The sequence below is a fragment of the Oncorhynchus mykiss genome, chromosome 15, assembly GCF_057628025.1.
Source record: "Oncorhynchus mykiss isolate SJ-2025 chromosome 15, ASM5762802v1, whole genome shotgun sequence".
NCBI classification, from domain to species: Eukaryota; Metazoa; Chordata; class Actinopteri; order Salmoniformes; family Salmonidae; genus Oncorhynchus; species Oncorhynchus mykiss.
Window position 1 is genome coordinate 32,500,302 of NC_143036.1, and position 13,998 is coordinate 32,514,299.

The 13,998-nt window shown below is 42.0% G+C and overlaps 1 protein-coding gene across 1 annotated transcript; it reads right to left on the minus strand.

Moving 5' to 3' along the window:
• Positions 1 to 1,518: 1,518 nt before the first annotated feature.
• On the minus strand, positions 1,519 to 13,998 carry tubb6 (tubulin, beta 6 class V). The gene is made up of 5 exons (XM_021563081.3): positions 13,831 to 13,998; positions 13,107 to 13,215; positions 9,059 to 9,169; positions 5,954 to 7,013; positions 1,519 to 1,969 (listed from the first exon to the last, which is right to left on the minus strand). Exons 1-5 carry the CDS (start codon positions 13,885 to 13,887, stop codon positions 1,945 to 1,947), a joined length of 1,362 nt encoding a protein of 453 aa, XP_021418756.1. The 5' UTR covers positions 13,888 to 13,998; the 3' UTR covers positions 1,519 to 1,944.

The following is a 13,998-nucleotide window of genomic DNA, read 5'->3' on the forward strand; positions in this document are numbered from 1 at the left end:
AATCCAATGGCGGCAATCTTCACACCACTAGAGCCAACGCTTGGCATTGCGCATGGTGATCTTAGGCTCATGAAGCTCTCGACGAACCGTTATTGTGCTGACATTGCTTCCAGAGGCAGTTTGGAACTCAGTAGTGAGTGTTACAACCGAAGACAGACACTTTTTATGCACTACGTGCTTCAGTACACGGCGGTCCCGTTTTGTGAGCTTGTGTGGTCTACCACTTCGTGGCTGAGCCGTTGTTGCTCCTAGACGTTTCCACTTCACAATAACAGAATTTACAGTTGACCGAGGCAGCTCTAGCAGGGCATAAATTTGACAAACTGACTTGTTGGAAAGGTGGTATCCCATGATGGTGCCATGTTGAAAGTTACTGAGCTCTTCAGTAAGGCAATTCTACTGCCAATGTTTGTCTATGGAGATCGCATGGTTGTGTGCTCGATTTTATACACCTATCAGCAACAGGTGTGGCTGAAATAGGCGAATCCCCTAATTTGAAGGGATGTCCACATACTTTTGTATATATAGTGTGTTACAAATTACAATTCATATTATATGTTATGAATTTGCTTAGTGTACAATATGTTACGAATTTGCTAAACTTATGATATGTTACGGGTTAGCTAAAAGGGTTAGGGGAAGGGTTAGCTAACATGCTAAGTATTTGCAAAGTAGCTAAAAAGTAGTAAGTAGTTGAAAAGTTGCCAATTAGCTAAAATGCTAAAGTTGTCCGTAATGTGACTCAAACTAAGTAACCTATGTAACCATCTGTCTTATGTAACCATACTAAAAGCAATAAAATCCTTCTAAATAGAGTAATCATATTTATTTTTACTATGTTACATCTCGTCTATGAGACCAGGCTAGACTGACAAGGAGCAATGCTGCACTACGAACAAAAGCATTTTAGGAGGGAAAGAGGTGCTCTTGAAATAACTACTTTGTCACTTGGTTAAAATGACTAGTATTTTATAACAGCAGCATACCTCATCTTGAGGGAAGAAACGCCATCCCTTTATTGGTTATAAGAACATGTCTTATACAAGAATACCAAACTTTAATAGCCTATAGGCTAAGGCTGCCATAGGCTGTATAGGATCTAATTGTGGGTGTATGCCATAACCTTTGTTAAAGGGCAAAAAGCATACCTCTTGTTGGCTCAAGCATCCAGAAAAGCAACAGCATCATTATCCTACTTTAGTTATTTGTTCACTATCTACCCACCAGAGGGTGCCATTCATGCACATACTCTATCTCCCCATGCAGTACCAATGTGCACCTTCCATTCATCTCCATTAAATACATATACTAAGTCACTCTTCCCCTTATTTGGCAATATTTTCATAACCCAGTCTGAGAGCCAGCACAGTCCTCCCTTAATAGGCAGTGGGTTTCTGCTAGAGTGAGGCTACAGAGACACATGGGAGGGTTACACTGGGTCTTTAACAGCTGCAAGTACTGTCTCTTTAAGACATTTCACCAACTGTAGTTATTTTCAATCTTCAAACTCACAACAAATTGACAATTTCAAGGAAACATTTATTGAGTTTTGATTCACATACTATTCAGACCCGAAATGCTCGAAGACAATTGCAACATCTTACTTACTAAAGCAAACTACTTGGTTGGTTGTTGGTTGTGACATACTGCAATCTAGCATTACTGTATCTGGTTCTGGCTCTAATGCAAGGACAGCTTTCTATAGAGAGTTCAATTGGCTTTCTTTTGCTCACATATTTGTTCTGCTGTCAACGATTCATTTCATAATTTCTGAGTCAGTGAATCCTTACAGGGATAAAACTTACAGTGTCTGATAATACTGAAACAATCACTACTAAAGTAAAAACACTGTCAGCTTCATTGCGGGATATTTCTGTTTCCAGTGCTAACGCCTTAGCTTTAGCTCAGTGAGATAACATTGTCTTCAAAGATGGGGGCTTCAAGCTATTGGGCTTCAAGGTTCCATTCCCTGTTGGATACAGGATACAGTTAACATGTATCAAGATCAAAGTGTAATAAACAGCCTGCTCATGCTAATGTAATACATAAAGTAATTCAGACACACACACGTACACACACACACTGGAGTTGTTATCAGAGTCAGTGCAAATGTAATTTGAGTGGCATGAAGCACTTCTGCAGCTGACTTCCCAGCTAACTGGCCGGCCAAGATCGTTTGTGACACCAGCTGGGCATACCACGCCAAGCCCTTCCAACCACCACATCAGGTCAACGTACAGCCAATACCAATTCACTTCCTACCCATTCCCCATGGCCCTAACACTAAGATGTTAACAGATCTGAAGGATCTGTATACAGTAGGTGTAAGCAGTGTGGGGGAGCTTCCACCTTACAGACCTGTGAATGGTGTTAGGGCCAAGTACCCACTATTGGACTGATATACTGAGAGAGCTTTTAAAATCAGATGGTGATCATGCTTCATCTTGTTCATATCACGGGGAAAGATTCACTTCCTGTTTGCTTCTTTTCCCTAAAGCACACAGCATGCACGGTGCTTTTATTGTGACATTTAGTAAAGTTGTCTTTAAAGGTATAAACCTTTTCACACATGGTATCGGTTTCTCACTTTAATGCTTCCAAAATGTAGCACTAAGCTGACTCAGTTAGCTGGTACGTGTATGGCAGAAGACTCATTGAGGCCATGAATAGCTCTAAATAGTTTGGTGCAGACTGGAGGTCCCCTATTGTTAGCTCCACAGTTCTAAATGGAGAAAGCCTTGCTCAGCAGCTGTTGTGAGTAACTAGGGGTAGGAGGGGGGATTTCCCCCCACCATAGGAACGTTGAAGCCTGTCTGCTGTGGGACATGACTGAGGCGGATATGAACAAAGCACTTGGGGTTTACAATGACTGGTTCCCTTTATTTGTTCCCTAAATAAAACTGCTAGGAAATCAAGTTCTAACCACAATAGAGGGAGAACGATTAGCAAGCTATTGGAAGTGTACTTCTCTGTATTGTCCATTATCACAGTCATACCGTAGAGTGTCTGGAGCTATATCTACTAAGCATTTACACCAGTGTTCTTTATTCATCCAGGAAGTCCCTTAAGGCTTGACACTTCCAATGGAACAAGTTATATTCTAAAAGGTATTCTAAAGGGTATAAAACACAAAAAGTTGAAGGTAAAAATAAAGATTAAGAGATGAATAAGGAAAAGTTCATGACATTTTCATGTTTTGACTTCCATTTGCATTGCACTAGACTAGAGCAGAAGCTTAGCAAATCAGCTTCCCAATGTACTAATCAACACACATCAACCATCAAACATATCATGCCCACAACTGACCAACATGAATTGAGAAATGTACATACAGATTTGATTATACAGTTGTTCCATTTGATTTTCAATCACTTTTTGAACTAAACTTTCTATACATATTTGCCCATGGTAGAAGTGTTCAGAAAGTGGCTTTCAGGACCTGAATGCAAAAACAATTAGGAGATATATGTGCTCAAAGTTGACCTGTTTTGCATACCCCACCCTCAAATCAAATCAACTCCCGAGTGTCGCAGCGGTCTAAGGCACTGCGTCTCAGTGCAAGACGCGTCACTACAGTCCCTTGTTCGAATCCAGGCTGTATCACATCCGGACGTGATTTGGAGTCCCATAGGGCAGCCACAATTGGCCCAGCATCTTCTGGGTTTGGGCGGGGTAGGCCGTCATTGTAAATAAGATTTATTTTATTTACCATGAGACATCCATGTCTTCATCACTGGAACAATTAAACGGTTAAGTTTGATATAATTTAAAAGCTTACAAACAGAGTTATATTATTATTTATTTATCATCTTTAATGTCAATTATCTAAACGTGTAAAAGACAGCATACTCTTGTAGACCGAGGGGGTAATTTCAATCATAGAAATAGCATTCATAGAATGGACATACAGTGGGGCAAAAAAGTATTTAGTCAGCCACCAGTTGTGCAAGTTCTCACACTTAAAAAGATGAGAGGCCTGTAATTTTCATCATATGTACACTTCAACTATGACAGACAAAATGAGAAAAAAAATCCAGAAAATCACATTGTAGGAATTTTAATGAATTTATTTGCAAATTATGGTGGAAAATAAGTATTTGGTCAATAACAAAGGTTTCTCAATACTTTGTTATATACCCTTTGTTGGCAATGACAGAGGTCAAACGTTTTCTGTAAGTCTTCACAAGGTTTTCACACACTGTTGCTGGTATTTTGGCCCATTCCTCCATGCAGAGCTCCTCTAGAGCAGTGATGTTTTGGGGCTGTTGCTGGGCAACACGGACTTTCAATTCCCTTCAAAGATTTTCTATGGGGTTGAGATCTGGAGACTGGCTAGGCCACTCCAGGACCTTGAAATGCTTCTTACGAAGCCACTCCTTTGTTGCCTGGGCGGTGTGTTTGGGATCATTGTCAAGCTGAAAGACCCAGCCAACCCAGCCATCTTCAATGCCCTTGCTGATGGTAGGCTTTGTTACTTTGGTCCCAGCTCTCTGCAGGTCATTCACTAGGTCCCCCCGTGTGGTTCTGGGATTTTTGCTCACCGTTCTTGTGATAATTTTTACCCCACGGGGTGAGATCTTGCGTGGAGCCCCAGATCGAGGGAGATTAGCAGTGGTCTTGTATGTCTTCCATTTCCTAATAATTGCTCCCACCGTTGATTTCTTCAAACCAAGCTGCTTACCTATTGCAGATTCAGTCTTCCCAGCCTGGTGCAGGTCTACAATTTTGTTTCTGGTGTCCTTTGACAGCTCTTTGGTCTTGGCCATAGTGGAGTTTGGAGTGTGACTGTTTGAGGTTGTGGACAGGTGTCTTTTATACTGATAACAAGTTCAAACAGATGCCATAAATACAGGTAACGAGTGGAGGACAGAGGAGCCTCTTAAAGAAGAAGTTACAGGTCTGTGAGAGCCAGAAATCTTGCTTGTTTGTAGGTGATCAAATACTTATTTTCCACCATAATTTGCAAATAAATTCATTAAAAATGTGATTTTCTGGAGAAAAAAAAATTCCTATGATGAAAATTACAGGCCTCTCTCATATTTTTAAGTGGGGGAACTTGCACAATTGGTGGCTGACCAAATACTTTTTTGCCCCACTGTATCCCTTCAGACCACTGCAATTTAGCTGGTATAGAATTTAAATTGAATCGAAATATTAACTTCAAAAGATAGATTAGATAGATAGACAAAGGTGACCGCCGGTCAACCCACCATTGAATGTCAACTTAAATGGGAATGTATATTCTAGTAACTGTATTTCTATGATTTCAATAGGTTTCCTATAGAAGATTGACACTGTAGATTAAAACAACATTTTCTGATGTGGTGACCTCCAATAATCTTTGTGCTACCATTTTAAAGTTGAAATGTTATTCCCATTTTAGTACATTTGTCAGCCAAAACATTACACCCAACATGAAAACATTCTGATGATGTAAAATAATTGAAGTTAAAATAAATTATTAAGTTGTTAGCAAACCTTTCTCGTAAGCTTTTAAACGATACGAGACTCAACCTTTAATCTTTTCCAGAAATGAAGGAATGGATGTCTCTCGGTAGGGTGAGGTATGCAAAACTATCGACCACCTCCATCCCCTAAATGTTTTGGAATTCCAGTCCAAAAAGTTACTTTCTGACCACTTCCACCAGTGTCAAATACGTATAGAATGTTTTGTTCAAATCAAAAAGGGTGCAGTCAAAAAGTGATCGAAATCAAATGGAACGACCCCATACATAACATATCACACAATGGAAAACTGCACTAGACGAAAACTTAACATACAACACATTCAAAGCCTTTAAACAGGCTTTATTTCCACCACTGCTTCCGAGACCTCTGGGCATAAAACAGTACACATCAAAACACATGTTAAATATATATATATATATATATATATATTAATAAATAAAATAAAATATATATATTTTTTTACAAACAGGCACGTTATCCTTACTCATTGAGTTCTTCTTCCTCGTCGTCGAATGTCTCTTCCCCGTCATTAGCCGTGGCCTCCTGGTACTGCTGGTACTCAGACACCAGGTCGTTCATGTTGCTCTCGGCCTCTGTGAACTCCATCTCGTCCATGCCCTCCCCGGTGAACCAGTGCAAGAAGGCCTTGCGGCGGAACATGGCCGAGAACTGCTCCGAGAAGCGCTTGAACAGCTCCTGGATGGCCGTGCTGTTGCCGATGAATGTGGAGGCCATCTTAAGGCCGCGGGGCGCAATGTCACACACGGCCACCTTGACGTTGTTGGGGATCCACTCCACGAAGTAGCTGCTGTTCTTGTTCTGGATGGCCAGCATCTGCTCGTCCACCTCCTTCATGGACATGGGCCCTCGGAAAACAGTGGCCACGGTGAGGTAGCGGCCATGGCGCGGGTCGCAAGCTGCCATCATGTTGCGGGCGTCAAACATTTGCTGAGTGAGTTCGGGCACTGTCAGGGCGCGATACTGCTGGCTCCCCCTGGCGGTTAGTGGTGCAAAGCCAGGCATGAAGAAATGTAGGCGGGGAAAGGGCACCATGTTGACGGCCAATTTGCGAAGGTCGGCGTTGAGCTGGCCAGGGAAACGCAGTGAGGTGGTCACACCGCTCATGGTGGCCGACACCAGGTGGTTGAGGTCTCCGTAAGTGGGTGTGGTCAGTTTTAGGGTACGAAAGCAGATGTCGTAGAGTGCCTCGTTGTCAATGCAATATGTCTCATCCGTGTTCTCCACCAGCTGGTGCACAGAGAGCGTGGCGTTGTACGGTTCGACCACCGTATCAGACACCTTGGGTGAGGGCATGACGCTGAACGTGTTCATGATGCGGTCGGGGTACTCCTCACGGATCTTGCTGATGAGCAGGGTCCCCATGCCTGAGCCCGTGCCCCCACCCAGGGAGTGGGTGAGCTGGAAGCCCTGGAGACAGTCACAGTGCTCACACTCCTTCCTCACCACATCCAGCACAGAGTCTACCAGCTCTGCTCCCTCAGTGTAGTGGCCCTTGGCCCAGTTGTTCCCCGCACCCGTCTGCCCTGCAAGGACAGCAAAAAGGGATGAAAATGTTCAGTTAAATCCTACACCCCATCCCTTAGGCAAGAATGTAGGTTGAGTCTGGCATTTGTACAAGCTTCATGTTCTGTCAAATAGTTTTCCATTGTCTCCCCGTAGCTGCTAATGAAAAGGTAAATGACTAAGGCCATGTATCATGCATCTCCTGACAACTTCTGCTGGGACCGCCCCACTTGATCCATCCCAGTCTTCATTAGGTCATGCAATGGAAAACTTCTAAAAAATTAAATGAGTGTTTCTTATTGGACAAACCTAGGTAGTCCCTCCCTGTTTCACTCAGCTTTTTTACATTTGATGCCTAATGGTGCCTAATGACTATATCCACCTCCTGAAAAATACCGCTGGCACCACCACACTTGAACCCAGGTAGGAATGTTTGTACTGGGACTTCGAACAGAAGAAAACTGTCTGTGAGGGACTTCCTTCACTTGTCCAATGAGAAACTCTAATTTCTGTTCTCAATTGCAGAACATTTTAAAACGTTTTCCAATTGTGTGCCCTAATGAAAACAACTGGACTAGGACAACATATGGATTGATGTGTGCTGATTGAACGATTTAATTCACAATTGTAGATCACTTAATTCCATTTTGTTTTTGTATGACAATCATGTGTAGTTTAGAGTCACATGTCATATATTTGGTTTGTACTAGACAACACAAGATAGCACGCAAGTCCTTGATGTAGATTGACAATCAGTTGTTATGTCTGTAGAGGATCCCATTTTAACAGCCTCACATATTCACGTTTACCTCACATATTGCCCATTCAAGTAAGCTTAAACAGTCTGTATATGCTGCTATCAAATCCTTGAAGGATTTCCCTATCGTTACCAATTAGAGATGGGTGAAAACGTGCAACTAAAGTAAATACCCTCCTAAGAAACAACCTGCCATCCATTTTGAGAGCACTGTTCAGAACCAAAACATCCATTGCTTTGATGCCATGGCTCATCTAGGGAGCTTTCAGGGGCTTTGTGTTATAAACTTGATCAATTCTGATCCCCAGGACCCAGTTTTTCAAAAGTTATCGGATTTAGACAATCAGACAGGATTAAACGTCAGGTTTAATTGGGTTTTTCAAAACTGAAAATGTTGATTCTGATCCTGCAGGTATGGATTTGGATTTTGTAATCCAATTTTACCTTTAATCAGGATTAAATGTTGTTTTTTTGCCTTTTTCAAATAAGTTTTGATGCCGAAAATCAGGATTATCTTGATCCCACTGGATGGCTGGTTTCAGGTTGTATTTAGAAAGGTTAAAAGCACCTCAACCAAGACATTGCAATGAAACTAAGGAAAGGCTAAAAATAAACAGTATTACATTTGAAAACCAAAGGTTAATTGGGTTAAATTGACAGCAGTTTATGTATGTGGTCAGTTGTTATATTGAGAAGTATCAAATAAATGTATGTACTTACTTGTAAGTGATATGCAGGCTAATTTATGTTTTATTTCTATATCAGGTACCTTTATTTGTGTAGTTTACTCCTCTCTGTTTCCCTATGACAGTGTAGAAGTAGTACCATAACCTGTCCAGTAGATGGTAAGGTGTAGGTTTGTTCGAAAGACTGAGAATCCGTATTCTGTGATCTTGATATTGTGGTATCTGGATCAGAATGATATTTCCGATTATGTTCTGAAAAACTGGCTCAAAAACAGCCAGCACGATCTGATCCTGGATTGCAAAAAAGACAAATACAGAATCTGGAACATTCTGATCCAGATTAAAAGTTTTTCAAAAACTGGGCCCAGTAGACCTCACGTGACCGCCGCAAAACCTCATGCTGTGCGTCTTTGATATCGAAGAAACAATGAAAACACTTAATGGTACACATACCTAAAAACAGCCATTTTGAATCAGTAGGGAAAAAATATGTGTTTGCTACATAGAGACAAAATAAGCCATATAATAGGATATTATAAATGCTCTAAGATGCATATAATACCTAATAACAATGCATTATTTAGCTGTTGACTTTAAGTAAAGTGTTACAGTGTCCACTTACCAAAGATAAAGTTGTCAGGTCTGAATAGCTGTCCAAAAGACCCCGACCGGACACTGTCCATGGTCCCAGGTTCCAGGTCCACAAGGATTGCTCTGGGGACATACTTGTGTGCTAGAAAAAAGACAACCAAACACCAAATACAGATTGGAATACATTTCAAATGTATCTGAATGCATGGTATTCTACTGTAGGCTGTTTCACAAGCAAGACTTCGTCAGGTATGCCTTTAACCTATTACCTAAATCACATTCCTTATTTTAGGCCTTAAGGAATTGCCAACAACCTGATAACATTTCCCTTTTCAATGCGGCCTGCCATCTTTCCCTCACACTGAATATTTCAGTCCTAACTAACACTAACTTTAAAGGCTGAATGAATACAAAAGGTGTACATAGATGCGTCAGAAATAATGTATTCACATCATGCTATATAAAAACAGCCTGGTCTCATAGACTATACTTAACATAGTAAATAACAATCTAAGCAACATAAAAAAAAGCGATAGATTTTTGCATTGGATGCATCTCAATCCACCGCATCGGCCTATATCGCACTTCCGCATCTGCGGTGAAAGGGTAGTAGAGCTAGAGAGGTGTTTGTCAGGCTATCGGACGTCCCAAAAATCGGACTTTTCACAAACGTCTGTAGCGTCCGAACGGTTTTGCTCAACGACCCCCACAGGCGTCAGTTGACTCGTCTGACGTCGGTACCATCGATGTGCCAACTTCTGTTTGTAGCGTCCGAAAAGTTTGGGCTACACACTAATCTCCCCTAATGTCAAAGGGAGATTCTCACAAACACGATGGTGTTCTCAGTTTCGCTTTACGACCCCCATAAGTGTCACGTGAGTTGTTGAAAGGTCCCAAAAAAATATATGGAAGAATGAAGGTCGTTTTGTGCCTACCCCCCAAAAAATTGGTTAAATAAATATCCCAGCAAAAAAAAGAAACAACTCACTGTCAACTGCGTTAATTTTCAGCAAACTTAACATGTGTAAATATTTGTATGAACATAAGATTCAACAACTGAGATATAAACTGGACAAGTTCCACTGACATGTGAGTAACAGAAATTGAATAATGTGTCCATCAAAATAACAGTTAGTATCTGGTGTGGTCACCCGCTGCATTAAGTACTGCAGTGCATCTCCTCCTCATGGACTGTACCAGATTTGCCAGTTCTTGCTGTGAGATGTTACCCCACTCTTCCACCAAGTCACCTGCAAGTTCCCGGACATTTTTTTTGGGGGGGAATGTCCCTAGCCCTCACCCTCCGATCAAACAGGTCCCAGACGTGCTCAATGGGATTGAGATCCGGGCTCGTCGCTGGCCATGCAGAACACAGACATTCCCGTCTTGCAGGAAATCCCGCACAGAACGAGCAGTATGGCTGGTGGCATTGTCATGCTGGAGAGTAATGTCAGGATGAACCTGGAGGATGGGTACCACATGAGGGAGGAGGATGTCTTCGCTGTAACGCACAGGCTTGAGATTGCCTGCAATGACAACAAGCTCAGTTCGATGATGCTGTGACACACAGCCCCAGACCATGATGGACCCTCCACCTCCAAATCGATCCCGCTCCAGAGTACAGGCCTCGGTGTAACGTTCATTCCTTCGATGATAAATGCGAATCCGATCATCACCCCTGGTGAGACAAAACTGCGACTCGTCAGTGAAGAGCACTTTTTGCCAGTCCTGTCTGGTCCAGCGACGGTGGGTTTGTGCCCATAGGCGATGTCTGGTGAGGACATGCCTTACAACAGGCCTACAAGCTCTCAGTCCAGCCTCTCTCAGCCTAATGTGAACAGTGTGGGTACTGATGAAGGGATTGTGCGTTCCTGGTGTAACTCGGGCAGTTGTTGCTGCCATCCTGTACCTGTGCCGCAGGTGTGATGTTCGGATGTACCGATCCTGTACAGGTGTTGTTACACGTGGTCTGCCACTGCGAGGATGATCAGCTGTCCGTCCTGTCTCCCTGTAGCGCTGTCTTAGGCGTCTCACAGTACAGACATTACAATTTATTGCCCTGGCCGTATCTGCAGTCTTCATGCCTGCCTTCACACAGATGAGCAGGGACCGTGGGCATCTTTCTTTTGGTGTTTTTCAGAGTCAGTAGAAAGGCCTCTTTAGTGTCCTAAGTTTTCATAACTGTGACCTTAATAGCCTACCGTCTGTAAGCTGTTAGTGTCTTAACGACTGCTCCCCAGCTGCATGTTCATTAATTGTTTATGGTTCATACACACACACACACACACACACACACACACACAATTGAAGTTGGAAGTTTACATACACTTAGGTAGGAAAACCTTGATTTTCAACCACTCCATAAATTTCTTGTTAACAAACTATAGTTTTGGCAAGTCGGTTAGGAAATCTACTTTGTGCATGACACAAGTAATTTTTCCAATAATTGTTTACAGACAGATTATTTCACTTATAACTCACTGTACCACAATTCCTGTGGGTCAGAAGTTTACATACACTAATTCCAGAAAATTATGTCATGGCTTTAGAAGCTTCCGATGACTCAATTGAGTCAATTGGAGGTGTACCTGTGGATGTATTTCAAGGCCTACCTTCAAACCCAGTGCTTCTTTGCTTGACATCATGGGAAAATCAAAAGAAATCAGCCAAGATCTCAGAAAAAAATAGACCTCCACAAGTCTGGATCAATTTCCACACACCTGAAGGTACCAAGTTCATCTGTACAAACAATAGCACCCAAGTATAAACACCATGGGATCACACAGCCGTCATACCGCTCAGGAAGGAGACACGTTCTGTCTCCTAGAGATGAACGTACTTTGGTGTGAAAAGTGCAAATCAATCTCAGAACAACAGTAAAGGACCTTGTAAAGATGGAGGAAACAGGTACAAAAGTATCTATATCCACTTTAAAATGAGTCCTATATCGACATAACCTGAAAGGCCGCTCAGCAATTAAGAAGCCACTGCTCCAAAACCACCATAAAAAAGACAGACTACCATTTGCAACTGCACAAATATTGTACTTTTTGGAGAAATGTCCTCTGGTCCGATTAAAAAAAATAGAACTATTTGGCCATAATGACCAGGAGGAATAAGGGGGAGGCTTGGAAGCCGAAGAACACTATCCCAACCGTGAAGCGCAGGGGTGGCAGCATCATGTTGTGGGGGTGCTTTGCTGCAGGAGGGACTGGTGCACTTCACAAAATAGATGTCACCATGAGGAAGGAAAAATATGTGGATATATTTAAGCAACATCTCAAGACACCAGTTAAAGCTTGGTCGCAAATGGGTCTTCCAAATGGACAACGACCCCAAGCATACTTCCAAAGTTGTGGCAAAATGGCTTAAGGTCAACAAAGTCAAGGTATTGGAGTGGCCATCAAAGTCCTGACCTCAATCCTATAGAAAAAGCGTGTGCGAGCAAGAAGGCCTACAAACCTGACTCAGTTACACCAGCCCTGTCAGGAGGAATGGGCCAAAATTCACCCAACTTACTGTGGGAAGCTTGTGGAAGGCTACCCGAAACGTTTGACCCAGGGGAAACATTTATTTAATACATTTTAGAATAAGACTGTAATGTAGGAAAATGTGGAAAAGTCAAGGGTTCTGAACACTTTTGAATGCACAGTATATTTCCGGAGCTTTCTTATATCGCCTAGATATAGGACAGACACTTCAAGAGCTTGTTTCTTATGATTTTTGTTTTTGTCATTCATGAATGGGTTATTCAATGCATTTCTCTGGGCTATAGTAGTAAAAGGCTAAATTCAATATTATATCAAATCATTTGTTCATATATATTTTTGGGTACCTAAAGGAGTCCTTAATTCAATAGCTAAATGATCCATAGTATGACCATCTTAAAATAATTCCATTGTTAGAATCCCCCCCATTGTCGTGCTATTCCTCTGCGTCATCCTTAAGTTTCTGCATGATAATGCACGACCCCATGTTTCAAGGATCTGTACACAATTCCTGGAAGCTGAAAATGTCCCAGTTCTTCCAAAGCATGATGCATGAAGCATGATGACTAATTCTACCACAGACACACTTACCGGACGCTTCGTTGTAGTACACACTAATCCTGTCGATTTGAAGCGATGAGTCACCCACATAGTTTCCTGCCGGATCGATGCCGTGTTCATCGCTGATAACTTCCCAAAACTGTCGAGTTATCAACGTGAGGGAAAAAAGGTTACAGTTAAATATCCTAAAGTTATCAGGGCATCATGAAAAAACGATTGGACATTGTGCATCCTTCGGTCTTATTTGATGACTGAAGCACACTCAACTGCTGAAATTGATAGACTCACACAGCGCGAATTTCATAGCACTCCTTGGCTGAACGCTAGGGACCGTTCTGAAGTTTGTTAAAGGCTAAATAGATTTGTAATTAAGCGATGGCAATTTACATTTTCAAAAGGCAAAGTCGCAGCATATGACCCAAAGCATGGGGTCATATGCTATACAACACTGGCCTACAATTAGCCTATAATTTGTCACATCAGCTTCTAAAAATGTGGGCTAATGCCACACACGGTATTTTCGGAGTTAAAAGACATTCCGATCATTCGTCATCCGTTGTCATTCATCTGGCAACGGATGATTCCCATTGAAAAAACATTGGCGGCAGTAACAAAAAATATTGGACAAAATCCGTGTGCGATGGCATAATAAAGTTAAGAAATTGTTTTTCTACACAAAACATGCAAGGTGTTAATTCAAATAAAAAAGAAATTCTTAATGAAAAAGTAATTCAGTTCAATGGTCTCTACTTGCCTTGGTGCCAATCTGATTCCCACATTGTCCGGCTTGTATGTGAACTATTTCTCTCATTCTGTCTGTGTGCAAAGGTGTCTTGGCGGCTGGAGTGTGTATGCAGCCTGGTAAACTCAACTGATTAGCAGGCGCGCTAAATTCCTGTTCACCTCTGCCGAACTTCCACGC